Source organism: Suillus subalutaceus (assembly GCF_016647625.1).
Source record: "Suillus subalutaceus strain FC151 chromosome Unknown DFJ58scaffold_124, whole genome shotgun sequence".
NCBI classification, from domain to species: Eukaryota; Fungi; Basidiomycota; class Agaricomycetes; order Boletales; family Suillaceae; genus Suillus; species Suillus subalutaceus.
In genome coordinates this window covers 52,718-75,543 of record NW_024540373.1, presented here as the reverse complement: position 1 = coordinate 75,543, position 22,826 = coordinate 52,718, and the positions used below count along the sequence as shown (strand labels likewise).

General features: G+C 48.0%; 6 protein-coding genes across 6 annotated transcripts; 3 read left to right on the top strand and 3 right to left on the bottom strand.

Moving 5' to 3' along the window:
• Positions 1-295: 295 nt before the first annotated feature.
• Positions 296-2,048, top strand: DFJ58DRAFT_808193 (uncharacterized protein). Its single transcript, XM_041391282.1, has 2 exons — positions 296-574; positions 638-2,048. Exon 2 carries the CDS (start codon positions 714-716, stop codon positions 1,950-1,952), a length of 1,239 nt encoding a protein of 412 aa, XP_041239543.1. The 5' UTR covers positions 296-574; positions 638-713; the 3' UTR covers positions 1,953-2,048.
• Positions 2,049-2,863: 815 nt separating this feature from the next.
• Positions 2,864-3,393, bottom strand: DFJ58DRAFT_732396 (uncharacterized protein; the record flags this gene model as incomplete). Its single annotated transcript, XM_041386168.1, has 4 exons — positions 2,864-2,929; positions 3,063-3,144; positions 3,202-3,263; positions 3,319-3,393. The coding sequence occupies 4 exons, from the start codon at positions 3,391-3,393 to the stop codon at positions 2,864-2,866; spliced, it is 285 nt and encodes a 94-aa protein (XP_041239542.1).
• A 352-nt stretch (positions 3,394-3,745) lies between these two features.
• Positions 3,746-4,783, top strand: DFJ58DRAFT_72769 (uncharacterized protein). The gene is made up of 2 exons (XM_041385510.1): positions 3,746-4,104; positions 4,170-4,783. Exons 1-2 carry the CDS (start codon positions 3,861-3,863, stop codon positions 4,703-4,705), a joined length of 780 nt encoding a protein of 259 aa, XP_041239541.1. The 5' UTR covers positions 3,746-3,860; the 3' UTR covers positions 4,706-4,783.
• Positions 4,784-13,538: 8,755 nt separating this feature from the next.
• On the top strand, positions 13,539-13,920 carry DFJ58DRAFT_732393 (uncharacterized protein; the record flags this gene model as incomplete). The annotated part of the gene is made up of 2 exons (XM_041386167.1): positions 13,539-13,628; positions 13,687-13,920. 2 exons carry the CDS (start codon positions 13,539-13,541, stop codon positions 13,918-13,920), a joined length of 324 nt encoding a protein of 107 aa, XP_041239540.1.
• Positions 13,921-19,198: 5,278 nt separating this feature from the next.
• On the bottom strand, positions 19,199-20,959 carry DFJ58DRAFT_808107 (uncharacterized protein). The gene is made up of 10 exons (XM_041391281.1): positions 20,838-20,959; positions 20,774-20,786; positions 20,669-20,723; positions 20,405-20,602; positions 20,258-20,340; positions 20,100-20,201; positions 19,992-20,051; positions 19,857-19,944; positions 19,523-19,803; positions 19,199-19,470 (listed from the first exon to the last, which is right to left on the bottom strand). Exons 1-10 carry the CDS (start codon positions 20,864-20,866, stop codon positions 19,414-19,416), a joined length of 966 nt encoding a protein of 321 aa, XP_041239539.1. The 5' UTR covers positions 20,867-20,959; the 3' UTR covers positions 19,199-19,413.
• An 834-nt stretch (positions 20,960-21,793) lies between these two features.
• DFJ58DRAFT_72652 (uncharacterized protein) lies at positions 21,794-22,576 on the bottom strand. The gene has a single exon (XM_041385379.1). The coding sequence runs from the start codon at positions 22,445-22,447 to the stop codon at positions 22,040-22,042; it is 408 nt and encodes a 135-aa protein (XP_041239538.1). The 5' UTR covers positions 22,448-22,576; the 3' UTR covers positions 21,794-22,039.
• Positions 22,577-22,826: the final 250 nt, after the last annotated feature.

The window sequence follows — 22,826 nt, the reverse complement described above, 5'->3', positions numbered from 1 at the left end:
GTGGCGGTGATCGCTTGGCTAATCCCGCACGGGACCGTCAATTTGACCGTGATCAGCTCTACTTCTGAAAGGGTAAACGATAAACGATTTTCATTGGCTAACTACGCTACTGATGTAACTCAGGCACCACATATAGTAAGTACCTCGTCAGCTCATTGATAAGACATGCCAGAGAAATAATCATGAACGTGGATGAAGATGTTGTAAGTGAGTAGGTAAATCAAATGAGCGCTGAGCCTTTCCGACCGACGGGTGCATGCTCGGCAACATACATTATGTAATCCATACAAGTGGCTGGCACTGCGAACAACGCTCCGCCAACGCAACCAAAACGCGACTTCATGGTCCAGGTTTTTGTTGATTATCGATTATCAATTATTCTCCAGGTGTATTGCCTAAAACAAAGAAGAAACGACAAGGATGGCTTTGTGCATTCCACTGTCTAAGATCTTTGTCCTCGAACATACTTAAGTCGACTCTCTCTCTCCACTTTGCTCTAGCAAATAACATGCAGACAGTAAAGGAGAAGCCAGCCAACTCAGGAGTCAACGTCCCAGATGCGCCACGAAACATCGTGAGTGATCGATTCCACAAATTACAAGCACTCGTTCATCATGATACTCATTCATCGTTTTAGATGAATTCACAAGTGGTCAAACCAGTCTGTCTATTCATTGTCTATTTCAGGTATATGATCTGATGCCATATTGACGATGGACCAGACTACGGGCCTCGGTCCCCCGCATTGCAGGAAGCCAAAGCTTAATCACTCTGCCCTGGAGCTCCAAGACCAGGAGATCAATACCGAACGATGTCAAAAGTCGGACGCGGTCTCGCACAAGACCTTGAACCTCGTTGATTCCGTCAGGGATAAAGCAAAAGACCTTGGCCAGCAGCTTGTGGACAAGCAGGACAAAATACCTGAATCGGCGAACCTAGACAAAGGACTTGGATCGGCTCTCGCGCGCTTACCAGATGACGTTTTATCCAAGATTTTTGACTACCATCTCATGGACAGCGACCATTTGAACCGCAGGTCAGATCCGTCTCCTATGCAGTTGGCCAGAGTGTGCCGACGATGGAGGGACGTTGCTGTGGGCATGGCCAAATTGTGGTGCAAACTCTCTTTTTACGTTGACGATGACCGCAAGGAATGGAAGCGGTCAGCTTTCTACTATGATTCATGGCTCAAGCGATCACAAGACCGTCCGCTCTCATTACAACTCCGCCCTGGGTATGCCGAAGGTGGGACGGCTAAACTACGACGCCTTGTTCAGCCTTACATGAGCCGAGTCTCATCTCTTGATATCACATTCTGGGACGACCTAGAACCAGAACATTTGCTAACAGACCTCCCTGCAGCGCTTCATGAGCTTACCGTATGCTTTGGCGACTGGTTCGATGCTTCAGCCACTGCACAATCTCTCTCGCAACTGCCATCTACTGTGCGTAGCCTCAAGATCCTAGATCGGACATTCGGCCCGGACTGTTTACTTTCTCTCAATCCTGTATGGGCCCACCTGACACACGTCGAAATCGCAATTCGTCCACGAAATGTGCTTCATTTCCTCGCTCTATGTCCCAACCTCTCCTCGTGCGAGCTCATCCTAGGTCAACCAGCGTTCATGTCCCCACGGGTTCAGTGCATGAGATTTACACACGCGAATCTTCAATCATTGCGCTTCATTTGTCCCGGGTACTTCGAAACTAACCCACTCCCGGTACTGTTCAATGCAATCACGCTCCCCAAGTTGCGCACCCTCGAGATTCGCTATGGATTTTTGTCGTCCCCTCATCAGGAGTTGGAGGCATTTCTGGAACAGTCGAAATGTCCCCTGGAGATCCTGATTTTCAACGCTGTTGTGACACCACCACCGGACCAGCAGGGCGATTTCATTGCTATCATTCCTTCCCTTAAAGTAGAATGTAGGTTGGATACCGGTACCGAATAACTAGACTGTTGATCTGTCCATACTTATATTATGGGGCGCGACTGCCTTGGCTGCACGGGTAGTGATATTATGATGTAGTGAGGATATCAGTGGTAGATGTTTAGGCAACTATATGTACCATCATGTGGATACAGCCTCTTGTTGGAATGCTGCTATAGCCAAGTGAAGTACAGAAGGTTAGCAATGTGCCCTCCCAATAATTAGGAAACGAAAAGAGAGCGAAGACCGGTGCATGCAATAACCGAAATGACAGACAAAGGAAGATGCTGAGATGTATCTGCAATTAAGAAGAGGACGCGTCGGCCTGGGGGAGCTCAAGAGACTTCTCATCAGTACTATCAGGACTGCGTTCTTCAGTGCGTAAATTTTGTCATTGATCCTGTTGCGCGAGGTCTAGTTGCTCGTGTCTGTCACCAGCGACTCTGGGTCATTACATGCCTATACTGTCGCCAAATGCTGTCCAGTCCATGAAGTCGTTCGCAAATTCACCGATCTGGGCTCTTATTAGACGGATATAAAATCAAGAATATGACAAGGCTTGCTTCGACTTCATCAAGACCGAGTTGTTCACCCTCAGCCATTGTGCGCGAGTGGAGGCCAGGAATAGTGTTGATGCACTTGGCAATAAGAGTAGTAACGACGAACTTGCATGAACACGTTGCGCAAACATAGGCAACTTGGACGTAAAGCTGTTTCCGATGGTGGTCGACCCAGCCACCAGGAACATTTGTGTTGATGCCATCCAGAGCGACGATGGAACAGGAAGCGAAAAATGCGTGCTAGACGGAAGAATTGCTTGGGTATTGGATATTGTTACAAACATAATATACAGCTACGTTGAAACGCGATGTGTGCGGGACAGAAAAGACAGCCAAGTAGTGAAGATGTAGGCAGGGCAGTAGAAGAGGTCATTAATCATCCAAGAGGTCCATGTCGTTATGAATTTGCCGGACGGTGGTTTCCTTCAAAGCGGCGAGCTGTAACAACATATGAGCATCTCTTAGAAACAGTAGAGGGCCTCGTAGAATTTGATACCCTTCCTATCAATAACTTCGACACAGAGCGTTAGCTTGCAGGATATGATAGAGGTCAGGACATGGTGGGCCAAACCTGAGTGGCATCCTTGGCTTCATTATAATGGTGCAATAGGTTTATGTGTCTTGATACGACAGTCTCGGCGCTCTCGTCCTCACTATAATTTGGTTCAAGGGGTCAGTGCGTTTCGTCGGAGTCGATTATCTGCTCCAACCCTATCCTCTTCTGTAGGACATCAATTTCTGCCTGAAGTTTATCGATGTATTCCTTTTGCGTCTATACATAAATTTAAACACACTTGTTGTACGAGCCTGACACGAAATTTGCATACCTTGGCAGACGTCGTGGCATGCATGATCTCGACCTCGTCGTGGATTCTGCACTCGAGGTAGTGGATGCATTCCATGAGAAGATATTGCAGCTGGAATACGATGTGTTGATGGAGCAGGATACGAAAGTGGTTTCAAGGTGTCCATTTCTGTTTGTGTTGACAACCCCAAAACTGGTGCATATTCTTTCCGGCGTGCTGCATTGCTCTCGCCTGCTGGGAAAGAGGTTCAAAAGCAAAGGAGAGAGAAAGTGAAGGGATTCATGTGAGTAAAATATACTTGGTGCGTCTTGACTTGTTTCAACCCTTGTAAGTTTTGGCCGAGTTGAGATGCGGTGGCAGGCGGACGTACACGATCATATGGAATATAGCATTACAAGCATGGACACGTTCGGAAGGATCACAAGTCCACAGCAATATCAATGCAGTTGATATGCCCCAACTGTCCTTCAGATACTCTCACGATCTGAGGTCAACTCTTGCTGTATCTTGCACGACAATGTCCAAACTGTCATTCACTGTCCCCAAACTCCCAGCAGCCGACCATGACAGGGCCGCCAGCGATAAATTCAAACTCAGCGCTCCCTCGTCGCCTCTCCAGTGCCGCAAGCCCTGCTTTTGGCTCCCCCACTCACGAGTTCTCCTCGTACTTTCAGCTCTGGAGGATTCCGATGAGCAGCATCGTGCTTGCTGATGGTGGCATACAGATGAGCCAAACTCTAGCAATGATGAAGACGACCGTCTCGAGGACAAGCTTATCACTTCTTTCAACAAGTTTAGTGCACAGCGGTACGTCTTCTTCCGCTCTTTTTCAACCTTTCTACAGCTCACAAAGGCGCGTATGCTACTCATAGTATCTACTGTAAATGGCAAAAGGCCGAAGACCAAAGCCCCTACAAGCCTTCTTGTCATTCCTTCGAAGCCAAGTCCTGACTGGCGGAAGGCAACACAGAAACGTCATGCAGGTGCTGCACGATTCAACCTTGACTCTGCAAAAGCGAGTGCAAGTGCAGACGGGAGCGTTGGAGGGCCAGGCACGCGCGATACCCTCGACTCCGGCCCCCAACTCTCAGGTATCCAGTCAGCAACAAGGAAGTTAGAGTCGACACCAGCAACGTCTACTGACGAACAGATAGATAAGTATGATAGGCAGAAGAACATGCATATGCGAAAGTGGAAGAGACAGAAGACCAAAAAGCCCTTCTGTTGGCTGGAGATATGGACTCGGCGCCCCAGATCGATTCTATTCCCGTTCCTCCCAATGAAACCGACGCCGTCCAGCAAGACGTCGCTGATCTTCCAGATGTTGTTACTATCGATGACTATGCACGTGTACGCATCATTGCGTTCCCTGCATATTCGCCTGCGGCCCAGTCTTTTCCGGCATTAGTGGTGTCGATCCTCTGACCGTACTTCCATGATAGAGCAGGTAGAGTAGGCGGTGGAATCGAACGGAGGAATGGACATAGTGGACTAGTTAGATGAAGAGAGCGATGCTGGCCCTGAATTTATAGTTACATGGTGCAGGTTACATATATATACTTTTCAGGCCTCTTGTCCTGGGCCGTCTAATGATCCATGAGGCAGTTCAGGCTGTGAAGAAGCACCAAAAGGCCCGGTACACGCACCTATGAAACTTGGATCAAGACACCCACAAGTTCTCCAGCAACTTTAACATCATCCACCTCGAGTAGAATGACGGAAGTAGAACAGTCCGTCATTCGAATCACTACGGCTACTCGAACATTTCAAGGTCATGAAAGTAGTGTTTTTACAGCTGCAGTCTTCCCCGATGGACGCCGTATGGTGACGGCCTCGTACGACAAGACGCTTCGTCTGTGGGACTTGGAAGACGGTCACGGTGTTGTATTGAAGATAATGGAGGGGCATCGCTTCCCCGTACGAAGACTTGCATTATCGAGAAACGGGCAATTCATAGCAAGCGGTGATGATGGCGGAGAGCTCATCGCCTGGAACAGGGAAGGCGAACCTCTCACCCAACCCATCAAAGTCCACTCCAAACGGATATGGTCGCTTGATTTTTCCCCAGATGGCACATTTCTGGCGAGTGGCTCATTGGACACCACAACGGAGCTCTGGGACACAAAAACATGGCAGGTGCAAGGAAATCCGATCGGCTGTGTTGCTGGAATCTCTTGCGTTCGGTATTCGCCGTCTGGTGAACATCTTGCCATCGCAACATTCAAGGATATCCAAATATGGAATCCAGGCAAGAGGCAATGCATCGCAAAGTTCCAGGGTCACTCTGCAATCAATGGAGCATGGAATGCTTCACTCGTGTGGACGCACGATGGCAAACAACTTGTCTCGACCGGTAATGACCGTGATCCCACCATACGGATATGGGATTCATCGACCTGGATGCAGGTCGGTGAGCCCTGGAAGGGCCATACTGGCTATGTCCAGATGATTGCATTAAATCCTACTGGCACCCTTCTCGCGTCCGCATGTGATGACCTCCAGGTTCGCGTTTGGCGGATTTCGGATCGACGAACCATCGCCATATTCAAGCACACCAATGAAGTGTTGTGCGTCACCTTCTCCACAGATGGGAAGCACATCCTGAGCGGAGGATTAGATAAAACAATCTCAAAGTGGGCAGGACCTTTTCTAGAGGACATTCTCAAAGACCAGGCATCAGATGTAAGTTTCTGTTCATTTTCCGTCCCTTCCTCATCTCAATTTCTTCAAGGATGCGGTACGGCCCGGGGAGGATGCCCCGAAGAAACAAGTGACAGATAATGTGAGTTCCCGCATTAATGGTCTCTTTGTATATTGATCTATAATCTTTATGCCAAGGCTCGACAGTTTGATTGCGAGGCATGTTTCTAGTCTTCACTCCCACCACGTAATCTGACCACGCGTGATGCAGATCCTCACCATCAGCACGACAGCCCGCGATGCATGCATAAGCGGGGACTTGTCCACTGCTGACAGGTTCTTAACACGAGATATCGGCGCCGATGGCAATGATTACAACTCTTACGCGAATCGCTCGTTTGTCAAGGCGAGAAATTCAGACTGGGACCGCGCACTTGATGACGCACTCAAGGTGAGGCGCACCGTTCCATCGTGATATTTTTAACACAAACTAACTTATATGATGATATAGAGCATCAGCATTCAACCATCATTGATAGGCTGTATCTCCAAGGGCATAGCCCACTGTGGAAAACAACAGTTCCAAGACGCGATGAAAGCATTTGACCTTGCCTTCATGTACGTGGACGCAGACTTGAATAAAACTCGTCTTCTACTCTTGATTAAGGTACCTCAATTGTGTCTCATGCATTCGCTACTTACATGACATCTGTCAGGCCATCGCCCTTTTCAACGCAGATCAACATGACGAGGCAATTATGCGGGTCCAAGAGCTAGCTACCACTCGTCCCGATGCGAATTCTCTTGTCTGTGGTATCGTGGAAGTGAGTGCTCCTGACACAGTCAACTCCAGATTCATGTGTCGATATTGATTTTGCGAACCTCGCACTTCAGGCTTATCTACACGTCCAAGTGGGAATGAATGCATCAGACGACGCACGTCACAACGAAGCTGCTGGCCACTTCACTTCTGCTGTCAACACCATTCGGTTCTCGTCTATGTCAGCCATCCATTCTAAATATGATGTCTTCGTGGTGGTAGGTTGATTGCAATGCAACTGGAAATCTTTTTTTTCACGCCCGGCTGTGCTTTTTCTAGTTATTCGGGTGGGACCTCAAGTCCTTGTGGCGAACTGCACACCAAAATTGGTGCCATGCGCTCCTTTGGGCAGGTAGACTTCCAGAAGCCATCAAAGCATACCGATATATGATGGATGCGGCTGATCAGGCTACGAAAGTACGCTGCCTTGATTGGTCCACTGGTAAGTGTTCGTGATGTCAACCGGTATAGTTCTCAACCTCATCTCACTTAGCTTTCAAGCAAGATTGCAGCGTGCTCTATGCTGTTGACGGATTGAGTGACCTCGCTGCGAGCGGAGATGCTGCCCTCGCTGTGGGTAATTACGACAAGGCTATCGAGCTTTATTCTGCGGCAATCGACCTTGATTTTGCAACCGAAACCATCTTTGCGAACCGCAGTAAGGCGAGGTCGGCAATAATGCTATGGGACGATGCACTCCTCGACGCGGAAAAGGTGCGATGACAGTTCCCGTTTCGTGTTCGACGCTCAAATTGGTGATACGCAGGTCATCGATCTCAACCCCCCATCTTACTTTGGATATCAGTTGAAGCATAGGGTACTTCATGGTGCACAACGATATGATGAAGCCATCGAGACCTTTAAAATCATGTTCTTCAAGTTGGAAAATACTCCTGACACCCAAACACAAAGTACGCCCCCAAATAACCACATCCTCAAACATGCTTGACTTTTTCTCCAGAGCTGCGCCAACAATACATCGACCCATCCGAAGCAGACGGAGTTATTCAAGAGACCATCAAGGCTCGACTCGACGACGCCCCGCGTCGTATGTTTAATACCTTTACTGGGCGCTTATGCGATCGAGAGGTACAGATCAATGCCTTCAAAACGAGCACAGAGTACAAGGAACTTTTGTCATCAACATTGGTGCACGTAGATCTCCCAATGCAGCGCATCCAAGATGTGGTGGCGATGTACTTCCGTTATGTTATGCTATCACATAGGTGGGAAGGGAAGGAGCCGATGCTACATGGCATCCAGGGCAAGGTGGTATACGGCTTGGATCCAGTTGGCGGCATCGCCAAGTTGCAGTCGTTCTGTCAAACTGCTTGTGATATGGGGTATCGCTGGACATGGATCGATACCTGTTGCATCGACCAGACTAACAATGTCGAGGTCCAACAATCGATCAACTCCATGTTTATCTGGTATCGCAACTCAGCGCTTACCATCATCTACCTGTCGGATGTTCCACCTTCGTCGCAGCCAGGCGCACTCGCAAGTAGCGCTTGGAACACGCGAGGATGGACAGTTCAAGAATTCCTGGCCCCCAGACTTGTACTCTTTTATCAGAAGGATTGGTCCCTATATCTCGACGATCACTCTCCCAACCACAAGGATTCCGTTGCAATCATGCAGGAGATGGGAGATGCGACGGGCATAGATGCACAACCCCTCGTTGCCTTCCGTCCAGGGATGAAAGACGCCCGGGAGAAACTGCAATGGGTGTCGGCCCGTGTCACCACGTGGCCAGAGGATATTGCATATTCGTTGTTTGGTATCTTCGGTGTCAACCTGCCTGTCATGTATGGCGAAAAGAAGCAAAAGGCGCTTGGGAGGCTCTTGCAAGAGGTCGTAGCTCAGTCGGGTGACATCAGTGCCCTGGACTGGGTGGGGCAATCATCCGAATTCAATAGCTGTCTGCCAGCCGATATTACTTCATACAAAGCTCTACCATACACCCTGCCATCTCTGTCCGAAGATGATATTCATACGTCAATCTCCTCACTCCGACATGTCATGGCTGCAGATTTGGTTCTGAAAATTTACGCCCTGCTTGACAACCTGAACGCTCCTCGTTTCGGGAACTGCAGACTCCATCTGCCTTGCATTGCATTTCGTGTCACAGCAGTCAAACGGAGTCGCGCTCAAGACCAGGAGATATATGAAGTCAAGGCCGACGGGCTTCATGACCTGCTGATCACCACGAAGGACAAGTTAGTTCAGTTCTCATCACCACGACTTACTATGCAGACATTCTTGCTTGTTCGTCCGTGGAATCGTTATATCCTCGAGCTTCCTGACTTCGCGGAGCCGTCTGGCTCGGAAGAGCTGCCTGACGTTGCTGACGATATGCAGAGCGAAGAAGGTTATTGGTCTGCTCCCGGGTCTCCATTACAGGATTCGCTTGGCGGGTTCCCTGAAGCAGAGGAGTTGGTTGATTCGGAACTGAGCGGTCGAGCGTTGCGATTGGCTGCTCGCCTTGAGCAGCCTTTTAACCCATTTTTGCTAGCGCAGCAGCGCGGCGGGGAATACAAGAGAATCGCGTCAGATCATGATATTATTGCACAAGTCAACGACCTTTCTTCTATTCCGGACATGGTCAGGACGCTAGAGATATTGTAGTGGCATGCATTTATGGTGTCATTTATATACAAATGATTGCCGCTGCGCGGCTCGTCTCGTGAAAGAAAATTCTGTGCGAGTTTGCTCGACTGTAGAAGATTCCTTTTGTATACAGCTCCAGCAGTTGTGCGCACAGTGAGGCGTTGGCTGTTAAAAGCCATCAAACCATCCCCGACTCGCCAGAGGAGGGCTTTGTTTTGGTGATCGGCTTTTTCCCTGTCATTCTCGTGGTTGGGGTATGCATCTGTTTTTATAGTCACTGTGTCAGTTAGTCGGAATCAGAATGACTGTATGCGGCCAAAGAATTAATTCTCACACATTCCCAGCTCCGTTTTGTTTTTATTTTCCTTCCTTGACACCGTGACTGCGTTTCCTACGCTGGTAACTGGTTATTCACATTTGTCCTCAAGGACTTTAAGCATTTGTCGTTCACGACGTTAAACAAATTTGTACTCAAAATGCATGAAGTTCTGAATGATTTGGTGGGCCAAACTTGAACTCGGTTTGGTTTTCGACGACTCGGAATTTCGGCGCGCTCTTCAACCAGTCGGTGTGACTCAACTTCGACAATGTTTAATGCAATTAGGTATGTGCCATATCCTGGAATGGTCGCATACGTGGTCGCAAATATATCGATTGATTCATCGTTTATCTGCATTTTTGAGGAGTATGTTGCCCTCGATTGTGTGCCGAATGCCGAACTGTTACGTCATCGTTGTAGTTCACTGATAATATTGTGATGTCCTGCGCCCCCGTCTCATTGCTGTGAATCATTATTTGACGCGTTGTGTGGAATAGATGTCATGTCAGCCATTCGCGATCACGCTATCTACGTTAATAACGAGGTTGTCGTGACTCGTCAGTTCCTCATGTGACATTGTTGCCTGCATGATGTTCTTGGTTGAATGTCAATGTGTCTCATCTTTTGGTCACCAGACTTAGCGAGCTCGATCATTTTACGCTGCGAACTATATTGGCAAAGATTCGATCAGACTGTTGGTGTTTTGTCGGGACGCTCGCTCGCTCGGTATGCTCGCGCACTACTTCTGTTCATATGCCGGTTCACCCGTTCTCTGTCAGTCGCTAATGACTCTTGCTTGTTTTATCTCCACTATCTTGACTTTCGTACCCTACATTGAGCTTGAATTGTTCAAACAGGATGCGAGGATAGCCAAGTACGTGTGTCGTCGAAACAACAATGCACCGGATGTATTTCAGTCATATTCTATGCAGTCAAGTGTTAACGAGGTGTTCCTCAAATTTAAGGTCTTCAACTCAAAGCTTGAATGCTCCAGCAGGGTGAAATTTGTTCACCGTGACAACAGAGCACTGAGCAACGAACTATTTATTGCTATGTGTCATGCCGTCAACTACACTGTCCAAACGCGAAAGTAGAAATACGACTCACCGCCGTCGGGATCCTGGCAAAAATGTCCGAGCCCATCCTACCATGCCAGTGAGTCATAGGGTTAGATGAAAACTACTCATACTCACAACACCCTTGAATCGTATGCATTCATAGCCAGGGCAGCATTTTTCCTTGTCGCAGAAGAAGGCACAGCGCCCGTCAGTGACAGGCATAGACACTGTCAACTTGGAAGCAGCAATGACGGCGACCACGAAGGAGAGACGCATTCTTTGTGAGATGTGATTTTGGCTTCCAAAAACAAATCTGAAGGAGACGCTAAGAAGACAGCTTGCTTTTATGTCCTGCATAATGTTTTGTGCAAAAGCCTATCCACCTGAAAATACTCCCTCAAACAGATGACATTTGCATTGCCAGCAGACCTTAGGATTAACTTGCCACTCTGTCCCCTGATAATGCGTAATTCCAAGCCGTTGTTTCACACGGCCCACGATAACACGGCAATCCCTGGAGTTAGGCTCAGGGGTCTCATGGATACCGAAAGAAATTCAGAGTCTTATCGTGCATTGGGGAACACGGAACTGGATACCGGGAGATCAGCGCCAGCGCTTGGCACTCGATCAGCAGCCTGTGATGACATTAGTAAAGGACTTAGGGGAAAACGATTGGTTGTTGCCCACTGTTGTCAGATAAGTTGAAGGACTCAGGTTTACTCGACCTGTAATCTGTTATTTCGGAACGCGCACTATGCGCGCGGGCCATTATATGTATACCAGCGAGATCATTAATGAGACTCAACATTCCCTGCTATATCAGGTACTGTTGCCATAAAAGCGAATTCAGTTTAATGGACACCAAAAAGAGGTTTCGGCGCGATGACTGGGCCTGAACCTCCGAGGATCTATACAGCGAAAAATGTTGACAGTAGGTTTCGAACCAACTCCACCGGAAACAGATTTCGACTCTGTTGTGGTAACCACATGGCTAAGACCAGTTAGATGGACCTGTGAGGAACCCATCTATGAATCAATGTCAAGGTGTGTTCCGATAGAAAAAGACCTGTCAATGGGCAGGTTTCGAACCTGCGCAGTCGAAGAGAAACAGATTTTGATTCTGTCGCAGTAACCACCTGGCAAAGCATCCATGAGTGAATGTTGAAGTGTGTTCCGATAGGGACCTGGTCATCGGCAGGTTTGACAGATTTTAACTCTGTTGTGGAAATCACCCATGAGCGAATATTAATCTTCAAGGGTAGTAAAAAAAGCCTGGCCTTCGGCAGGTTTCGAACCTGCACTGGCGCAGTCCAAGAGACAGATTTAGATTCTGTCGTGGTAAGCACTTAGGCCAGGACGAAGTTGAGATAAACTTTCGAAGAAACCATCCACAAGCGAATCTTCATGGCGTGTTCCGATGGAAAATAAAACCTGTTAATCGGCAGGTTTCGATCCTGCCCAGTCCAAGAGAAACAGATTTGAATTCTGTTGTGGTAACCACCTAGCTAAGACTACTTAAGCGAACTTCGAGGAAACCATCTATGAGTGAATGTCAAGGTGTGTTCCGAGTGAGAGAAAAATAATTCGTCAGCAGATTTCGAACCTGCGCAGTCCAAGTGAAACAGATTTCGATTCGGTTGTGGTAACCACTTTGGCCAGGACGCTTCCCAAATTGAGATGAACCTCCGAAGAACTTGAGTGACTCGTATCAAGGTGTGATGAGACATTTGTCGACAGGTTTTGAACTCATGAGATGCCCCCTGCGTGGGTTGAAACATTGTTTGCCATATGCATTGTAGGCAATTTGTAGCCGCGTGATCTACATGATGACAGGCTAATGGGACTAAACCAACAAACGGACGGATGGTGGAAGAATGTGGCAAAAAATGGCGAAAAGGCTTACCACTTGGCTTAGCAAGACTAGTCAAGACGGACGTCAGACGTCTGTAGAGCGAGTCGAAGACCATTATGCATTGACAGTAGAATCACGTAGGATTAGCCAACACTAAATGAAATAAAAAGACTAGTTCGATGCCCACAAATCATGCCAGGAATAAGCGAGTTGGTGGAGGTCGGGGGCTGGCGCCGGCGCCGGTATGAGTGACATGCAACTTGATGTAAGATGAAGCGGAAACTGAAACTGGCAGGAAACGAACGGCTCTTCTCAATGTTGACGTTGGGTGTTGAGGAAGAGAATGTAGGCTGGATACCGATACCGAAGAACTAGTAGGCTACTGACCTGTACGACGACACAACGTGCAATATGCGATTTGCACTTTTGTCGACTGTATCTTTCTATGTTGACGTCCTCGCTACCCAGTCCCGAAAATGCCGGGATGATTCTCAGTACCAATCTGAAGAAAGCAGGCCGCGTGAACGTGTTTGCATCCACCTAATATCAAATTTCTTATTGAGATGGTGTCACGTGAGTACTGGACTCATTTGCAGTTGTTTCATCATCATCATGTGTTGTTTTACATTTGTTTACCGCCATATATCCTGTCTTTCCTTCTTGACCTACTTGACTTGACATCAATTCATACCGATCTGAGTGTACACACATCCGGTGGGCCACGTGTATGATGATTTGTGGCGTATATATTTCGAGTCAACATTCATCATCGAGTCACTATATACTTTCATTTCGACGCATATACCGCTGGCCTTGGTTTGACGTATATGCGTCAAGTTTGGGCTGCATATCAATTTCGAATGATCATAACTGACTCTACCTGACACATGCACAGTGATCTCCGTTATGCAGTCCAATTTCGTCGACTTCGCAAGTCCCATCATGGCGCGTCTTCGACAGCCTGACACGGGACTGCATGCATCTGCAGACCACAGTCTGCTCGACCTTATCGCGGATTCTGCACCCGAAGTAGTGGGTCCATGCATTCCATAAGAAGATATTGCAGCTGGAATACGATGTGTTGATGAAGCCGGATATGAAAGTGGTTTCAAGGTGTCCATTTCTGTTTGTGTTGACAGCCCAGAAACTGCTGCATATTCATATTCTTTCTGGTGACTTGACGCATAAGCGGACCCTTGGGCTGCTCAAGACGGTCATTTATGGGCTACGGCGGTATGACGAGGACCGGCGTGCTGCATTGCTCTCGCCTGCTGGGAAAGAGGTCCAAGAGCAGAGGAGAGAGAAAGCGAAGGGGTTCATGTGAATGAAATATATTACCTGGTGCGTCGTGACTTGTTTTCGCCCCTGTGTATAAGTTTTGGCTGAGTTGAGATGCGGCAGCAGGCGGACGTATACGATCATATGGAATATATCCTTACAAGCATGGACATGTTCGCAGGGATCACAGGTCCACAGAAATATCAATGCAGTTGATATGGCCTAAGTGGCCTTCAACATGATGCTCTCACATTCCGAGATTAACACTTGCTGTATCTTGCACGACAATGTCCAAACTGCCATCCACTGTCCCCAAACTCCCAGCAGCCGACCATGACAGGGCCAGCGACAAATTCAAACTCTCAGCGCTCACTCATCACCTTTCCAGTGCCGCAAGCTCTGCTTCTGGCTCCCCACTGACGGGTTCTCCCCATGCTCTCTGGAGGATTCCAATGAGCAGGATTGTGCTTGCTGATGGTGGGCGTCAAAGGCTTGTAGATATCGATGTCGATCGCGATCACGATTGCAGCTGAACAACAGGTCGAGGAGTACATGTCTCGTCTGTTTCTGCTGTGTTATAGACTTTCTGCCCTGCAAATTTGCCTGCGATCCAGTCTTTTCCAGCAGGGGTGGTGTCAATTCTCTGACCGCACGTCCATGATAGAGTAGACGGTGGAATCGAACGGAGTGATGGTCATGGTGGACTAGCTAGATGAAGACAAGAGAGCGAGGCCAGCCCTGGATTTAAAGTTACATCGTTACAGGTAACAGATTACATAAAATATAGGTTTCAGGCCTCATGTACTGGCCGTCTAATGATACACAACAGGTTGAGGCTGTGAAAAGGCACCAAAAGGCCCAGTACACGCACCTCTGAAACTTAGATCAAGACACCCACAGACTCTCCAGCAAGTTGTGCCCGATACCATCCCCCTCGAGCAGAATGACGGAGGCAGAACAGCCCGCCATTCGAATCACCACACCCAGTCAGACATTTCAAGGCCATGAAGATAGTGTTTTTGCAACCGCAGTCTTTCCCGATAGACGCCGTATGGTGACGGCCTCGTACGACAAGACGCTTCGTCTGTGGGACTTAGAAGACGGTGTTGTATTGAAGATAATGGAGGGGCATCGCTTCGCCGTACGAAGACTTACAGTATCAAGAGACGGGCAATTCATAGCAAGCGGTGATGATGGTGGAGAGCTTATCGCCTGGAACAGAGATGGCGAATCTCTCACCCGGCCCATCAAAGTCCACTCCAAACAGATATGGTGGCTTGATTTTTCCCTAGACAGCACATTGCTGGCGAGTGGCTCACTGGACACTACGACGGAGCTCTGGGACACGAAAACATGGCAGGTGCAAGGAAATCCAATCAGCTGTGGCTCTCCAATCCGCTGCGTTCGATATTCGCCGTCTGGTGAACATCTTGCCATCGCAACAGACAATGATATCCAAATATGGAATCCAAGCAAGAGGGAATGCATCGCAAAGTTTTTGGGTCACAACGCGTTCAATGGATCATATAATGTTTCCCTCGCGTGGACGCCCGACGGAAAACAGCTTCTCTCGGCTGGTAATGAATGTGACCCCACCATAAGGGAGTGGGATACATCGACCTGGAAGCAGGTCGGTGAGCCCTGGAAGGGCCATAGTACTGGGCCTCTCAATATGATCGCCCTGAACTCTACTGGCACCCTTCTTGCGTCCGCAGCTACAGACCACCAAGTTCGCCTTTGGCAACTTTCGGATCGAAGAACTATCGCCATATTCAAGCCCATCGATGAGGTGTATTGTGTCACCTTCTCCACAGATGGCAAGCACATCCTGAGCGGAGGAAGAGATGCGATGATCTCAAAGTGGGCAGTACCTTTACTGGATGATATTCTCAAGGACCAGGCATCAGATGTAAGTTTCTGTTCATTTTCCGTCCCTTCTTCATCTCATTTTCTCCAAGGATGTATTACGGGCAGACACTTCGAAGGAACATGTGGAGGTGAGTTTCTGTTCATTAACAGTCTGTTCGTCTTGCATGTTGATCCTCAATCTTGATGCAAAGGCTCAACAGTCTGATTGCGAGGCTTGTTTCCACTTTCATTCTTACCGCACAATCTGACCATGCGTGATACAGATCCTCACCATCAACAAGACAGCCCGCGATGCATGCATAAGCGGAGACTTGCTCGCTGCTGACACGCTGCTCACCCAAGAGATCAACGCTGATAGCAACGACTACAATTCTTACGCGAACCGCTCGTTTGTTATGGCGAGAAAAACCGACTGGGACCACGCACTTGATGACGCACTTAAGGTGAGATACACTGTTCCGTCGCCACCTTTTTAATACAGGCCAACTTGTATGACGATATAGAGCATCAGCATCCAGCCATCCTTGATGGGCTGTATCTCCAAGGGCATCGCCTTCTGCGGTAAAGGGCCGTTCCAGGACGCGATGAAAGCATTTGACCTCGGGTTCATGTACGTGGACGCAGACTTGAGTAAAACTCGTCTTCTACTCTTGATTAAGGTACGTCGATTGTGTCTCGTGTATTCGCTACTTACACAACAGCTGTCAGGCCATCGCCCTTTTCAATGCAGATCAACATGACGAGGCAATTCGGCGGGTCCAAGAGCTAGCTACCACTCGTCCCGATGCGAATTCTCTTGCCTGTAGTATCGTGGAAGTGAGTACACACAGTCAAATCCAGGTTCCTGTGTCGATGCTGATTTTGCGAATCTCGCACTTCAGGCTTATCTACACGTCCAACTGGGAATGAATGCATCGGACAACGCACGCCACAACGAAGCTGCTGGCCATTTCACTTCCGCTATCAACATTATTCGGTTCTCGTCTATGTCAGCCATCCATTCTAAATATGATGTCTTCGTGGTGGTAGGTTGATTGCAATGCAACTGGAAATCTTTTTTTTTCACGCCTGGTTGTGCTTTTTATAGTTATTCGGGTGGGATCTCAAGTCCCTGTGGCGAACTGCACACCAGAATTGGTGCCATGCGCTCCTTCGGGCTGGTAGACTTCCAGAAGCCATCAAAGCATACCGACATATGATGGATACGGCCGATGAGGCTACGAAAGCACGCTGCCTTGATTGGTCTACTAGTGAGTATTTGTGATGTCAGCCGGTATAGTTCTCAACCTCATCTCACTTAGCTTTCAAGCAAGATTGCAGCGTGCTCTATGCTGTTGACGGATTGGCTGACCTCGCTGCAAGCGGAGATGTTGCCCTCGCTGCGGGTAATTACGACAAGGCTATCGAGCTTTATTCTGCGGCAATCGACCTTGATTTTGCAACCGAAACCATCTTTGCGAACCGCAGTAAGGCGAGGTCGGGAAAAATGCTATGGAACGACGCACTTCTCGACGCGGAAAAGGTGCGATGACAGTTACGGTTTCATATTCGATGCTCAAATTGGTGATACGCAGGTCATCGATCTCAACCCCTCATCTTACTTTGGATATCAGTTGAAGCATGCGGTACTTCATGGCGCACACCGATATGATGAAGCCATCGAGGCCTTCAAAACCATGCTCTCCAAGTTGGAAAATACTCCTGACACCCAAACACAAAGTACGCCCTCAAATAACCACATCCTTGAACATGCTTGACTTTTTCTCCAGAGCTGCGCGAACAATACGTCAATCCATCTGAGGCTGAAGGAGCTATTCAAGAGACTATTAAGGCTCAACTCGAGGACGCCCCACATCGTCTGTTTGACACCTTTACTGGTCGCTTGTGCGATCCAGAGGTACAGATCGATGTCTTCAAAACGAGCACAGAGTACAAGGAACTTTTGTCGTCAACATTGGTGCACGTAGATCTCCCAATGCAGCGCATCCGAGATGTGGTGGCGATGTATTTCCGTTACGTCATGCTATCGCATAGGTGGGAAGGGAAGGAGCCGATGCTGCATGATATCCAGGGCAAGATGATATATGACTTGGATCCAGTTGGCGGCATCGCAAAGTTGCAGTCATTCTGTCAAACTGCTCGTGATATGGGGTATCGCTGGACATGGATCGACACCTGTTGCATCGACCAAACCAACAATGTCGAGGTCCAACAATCAGTCAACTCCATGTTTATCTGGTATCGCAACTCAGCGCTTACCATCATCTACCTGTCGGATGTTTCACCTTCGTCGCAGCCTGGCGCGCTCACAATTAGCGTTTGGAACACGCGAGGATGGACAGTTCAAGAATTCCTGGCCCCCAGATTTGTACTCTTTTATCAGAAGGATTGGTCCCTATATCTGGACGATCGCTCTCCCAACCACAAGGATTCTGTTGCAATCATGCAGGAGATGGGAGATGCGACGGGCATAGATGCACAGGCCCTCGTCGCCTTCCGTCCAGGGATGAAAGACGCGCGGGAGAAACTGCGATGGGTGTCGACCCGTGTCACCACGTGGCAGGAAGATATTGCATACTCGTTGTTTGGTATATTCGGTGTCAATCTGTCTGTCATTTATGGCGAGAAGAAGCAAAAGGCGCTCGGGCGGCTCTTGCAGGAGATCGTCGCAGAGTCTGGGGATATTACTGCCCTGGACTGGGTCGGAACACCATCCGAATTCAATAGCTGTCTGCCTGCCGACATCAACTCATACGAAGTCCCACCGTACAAACTGCCATCCATTTCTGAAGATGAGATGCAGAAATCGGTCTCGTCGCTGCAAGACACTGTAGCTGTCGAATTAGCTTTGAAATTGTACAGCTCGCTCGACAGCATGAGCGCTCCGCGTTTTGCTCACCGCCGGTTGCATCTGCCATGCATCGCATTCCCTGTCACAGAAGTCAGACGGAGACCCACTGAACACAAGGAGACCTATTTTACGTATGAAGTCAAGGCGGACGGGCTTCATGACTTGATGATCACTACGGAGGACAGGTTTGCTTCAGTTCTCACGAGGAAGACCCGCTCGACAGTCCGTTCTTACTCGTCCGTCCCTGGGATCGCCGTCTCCTCGAGCTGCCTGACTATGCAGACGATACAGACGTGGATGACTTCACTCTCCTTGAGTCGCCTGTAGAACAGGGCTCGGTTGATTCAGACTCGAGCGAGCGTGCAATGCGAATGATTGTTCACCTTGGACAGCCGTTCAGCGCATTCCTGCTAGCGCAACAACGCGGCGGAGAATACAAGAGAATCGCATCAGATCAGGATATCATTACACAAGTCAAAGACGTGGATTCTGTTCGCGGTATGATGGATATCAGGATACTAGAGATATTGTAACTGTGTGTACCCATTTGTTTTGGAAGAAATAGATCTCAGCAGTTTTCATCTTCGACATTTCTTTCTTTACCTAGTACTATACAAACGTCACCATATTGCATTGCCACAATGGACAATAAACACGGGTCAAAAAGATAAAAGCAATCCGGAAGGGTCGCAAAAGTGATGCCAGTACTATCAGCACTATATGGATCTCTCTGCCATTCGTGTTCAAGTAATGTTGTAACCGACTGGGGGTGACCAAATATGAATTTGGGCATGGCGTGTTTGATCGTATGTAATTATGTTACACGTCGCAGGGTATGCGATCAAGAGGCAGGTTTCCGTGGTGCTTATCGGGATTCTATAGAAATGTATAAGTTAGTGTGGGGGGATAAGCAACTTGGTGTTCGTACTTCTGTCTCTGAGAAGCTAACCATTCGAAGATCGTCTGAGGAGGACCGGTGAGCGAATGCTAGTTTCGTTGTGCCAGTGCTATTAGTCTCCCTTGAAACGGGCAACTCCGAAAATGAACGAGAGGATTCCGAGTTTATCGATCGTTTAATGCCTTTGCGGCTATTGAGAAGGACAAGGAAAGAATTGCTGTACAATTTCGAGAGCATAAATGCTGGTACCACATGGTAGAAATTATGCTTGAATATCAGAAACAGGGTGAGCTCGATGATAGCAATCACGGCTATATCGTTGGTCGTGAGTGATACAAACATGAAAAAGATATTGTATACACACCACTTGCCATGCCAGTCTCTATAGTTATCTTAATCAACCTGTTGAGCATTGAGTCTGTAGCACGAAATCCAGTGCGGCTTTTTGAGAGCTTTCGGCAAAGTCACGTATAGCACTTCAGATGTACTACGAACTTACAAAGTAAAACATGGCGCAGCAAATTATAATATCGCACAAGGCAGTTCCCCCAAGCCACACCTGTAGACGAGTAAGAACATAACCTCATAATATGGGGAGAACACATACTGCAGTTGTTTTGAAGGTATTCTCCTGGGTTCCTGGCACGTTTTGTGATATGTATATTTGGATACCTTCAGCCATTGCTGCGGAGCCCTGCACTAATGCGATCTGGTTCAGAAGTGGTCAATAGTACTATTAACCGAACATAATTGACATCGTCTTACAGCCGAGATCGTTATTGCTAACACATATGACTTGCTGAGGATGTAGAGGCGCCATGCATAGAAACACTGGATCGTAGCGCTGGCTACACGTACGATGCCACATGAGTATGCGATCTCTCTCGTTCGGTAGAGGACCAGAAGACGCACTGAGGCCGGTTAGAAACGGAAGATCAAACCAAGAGAACCAAACGTTTGACAAATCTAGAATGTTTCCCCATCCCAATGCGAGAGTGTGAAAAGAGTCGTGGGTCGCCATAACGAGTTGTAAAGTTTCAATGACAAAAAGACCGTATACAATGGACTTGATCAATCGAGTGTCCTGAAAACGTGCTTGGTGATAGGTGTCTTGTATGGCAAAGTTACAGTTACGTCACAGGGTATACCATGTTAGAAACATCAATTGTTACTCACAAAGCTGAGTTGCCAAAACACCATACAGGCCCCAGTTAAACTGGTATCCTAGAACCTACAAGTCCATGAGGCTCGATAACCTTGAAGTAACCCGAATCAGCCTACCAAAGGACCTGTTCTATAATCCGTGACTCGAGAACTACGCGAAAGAAAGTATCATGCTACTTACAGCTGTATCGTTGGTGGAACGTCTGCCATTTTGCTGAGTCAGTAAGTGTTGGCGAATGCGAGTTTATATCATCAAGGAAGCCAGCCAATTAAAGAGATTGGAAATCGGCCTCGGCCTCGAGCTGAATTCATTCAATTGTCAATTTTCTGGAAACTTGCCTCAACTTCAATTGGAAGTAAGTTTAGGCTGTTTAGTTGATCAACTTACGTTCAGAATCATATTAACATCTACTTTTATACCATTCCCTACGGTCACTTCTGCAGTCGAGTGGTCACAGCTTCGTGTCTTGCATACTACTTACATGCGCTTTTTTGCGAGGATTCTTGTGACATAGTATCGTTACGTCGCGTGACAAACCATCATGTTTCCGTAGTCCACATTAATGTGATTCAGGCTGGCAGGGTTACTGCGAAGTGAAGCGACATTACGTACGTACTAGATCAGTGGTGTTGGGTGAATTTAAATATGAATATTTTACCTGTACCTATAGATGGCAAGCGAAGCTTCTCGAATCTCCTATGAGAATTTCTGACTCCGCGGAGTCGCCGTTCATCTTTACGTTGTTTGCTCGTCGTTGGCGAGCGGCCAAGGAGATGTTGAAGGTAACAGACTCCAAAATGCGCCATGCTTGAGGCCTTAGATCTAGTTAGCATCGCTACTAGTAATTTTGTGCAGTACGACTTGTAAACCAGGTAACATCCAATGAATTGCTTGTAGGTGCCACTTACGGGCAGTCTCATAATTAACAGGTATCCATAACGAACGGCACACGTGTAGCAGCCTGCTGGCCTCTTGGTTGACGGATAGACTTAACCTGACCCTGCCAGCATTGTTGGGTGCGTGTCAATACATTGATCACTCGTGGTCAGGGCTTACAGAGCGGAGGTCGGTTGAAATAACACGGCCCTAGAAGAACAAGAAGTGCACGCACATGTAGTATGCATGATGTGGTTCTCTATTCGTCACTTCAAACGCATGCTAGTGCGTGTACAGCATGATGTGATGTGATTAGTGTCTGGTGACCCTGTTATCATCCGGATCTTTGTTGGTTCCTTCAACGATTCCAAACCCCGAGCAAACCAACCAACCATGTATCCCCACTGCCCGTACGCTCCCCCACCCCCTGCTACCATCTTTTCTGCGTTAACGTGTCTCTCCCTCGTTACTTGACATGGTGCTTCCTGTTGCTGATGTGGTATTAGTTAAACTTCAGCAGGATGTTGTGTTATTTGTATCCTAGCATGTAGCACTTCAACGAATACAACTATATGATGGATAGTGTTATACAAGAGCGCGTGTCCATCCACCGTAAATAAAGCGCGCCTTGAGTCCTGGAGTAGGACGAGAGCAGCGAAAGTTAAGGAAGAATGAACTTTGGTACGATGAAGTGAATATTCGATAAAATGGCGAATATTTACTTGTGAGTTAGAAGGGGTGTGGGTATCTGGACAAGCAAAAAGATGGTTAATGAAGAGCACACAGCCGCGAAGCCTGCTCATGGCCATAAACGGATCAGAATGTCTTGAGTAGACTGAGGTTTGGGTGGTGCCCAGGCTATCATCATCCACACAGCGCACCGTCGAGAGTACTGAATTGTGAGACGGAAACATCGGCGAGACGGAGTGGAACGAGTAAGTCGTCAAACTCACTAGTCATGAGTGCAGTGATATGGTTGTGTATGATAGTATGTCGCGGCCACAGACACGGCTCCGATACTCTAATATCCGGTCGAAGGGCATTAACAAGTGTGCAGAGTGACGCTGACATGGCCACGTGAATGATATGGTTATTCGGGGCCGCTGCAAGTTGCTGAGCTTTTCCCGTACTTCGAACGTTATTGCGGCACTCCAAGTTCAGCGCTCAGCGCTCAGCAGTGGCGCATCCCTAGCGAATATCCGAATGATAATAGTTTACCATGAACTCCGATGCTGATGCTGATGCAGATGCTGTTCACGTACACTTCAAGTTGGAGGAGGAAATTAAAATAAC

Bases quoted from the DNA above. Each gene is read 5' to 3' on its own strand.
- DFJ58DRAFT_72769 (XM_041385510.1), top strand. From the start codon at position 3,861: ATGACAGGGCCGCCAGCGATAAATTCAAACTCAGCGCTCCCTCGTCGC. The intron at 4,105-4,169 runs GTACGTCTTCTT...TGCTACTCATAG, and splicing joins AACAAGTTTAGTGCACAGCG to TATCTACTGTAAATGGCAAA.
- DFJ58DRAFT_808107 (XM_041391281.1), bottom strand. From the start codon at position 20,866: ATGGCAGACGTTCCACCAACGATACAGCT. The intron at 20,202-20,257 runs GTAAGACGATGT...CTTCTGAACCAG, and splicing joins TAGCAATAACGATCTCGGCT to ATCGCATTAGTGCAGGGCTC. The intron at 20,052-20,099 runs GTATGTGTTCTC...ACTCGTCTACAG, and splicing joins ATACCTTCAAAACAACTGCA to GTGTGGCTTGGGGGAACTGC.
- DFJ58DRAFT_808193 (XM_041391282.1), top strand. From the start codon at position 714: ATGGACCAGACTACGGGCCTCGGTCCCCCGCATTGCAGGAAGCCAAAG.
- DFJ58DRAFT_72652 (XM_041385379.1), bottom strand. From the start codon at position 22,447: ATGTTTCCGTCTCACAATTCAGTACTCTCGACGGTGCGCTGTGTGGAT.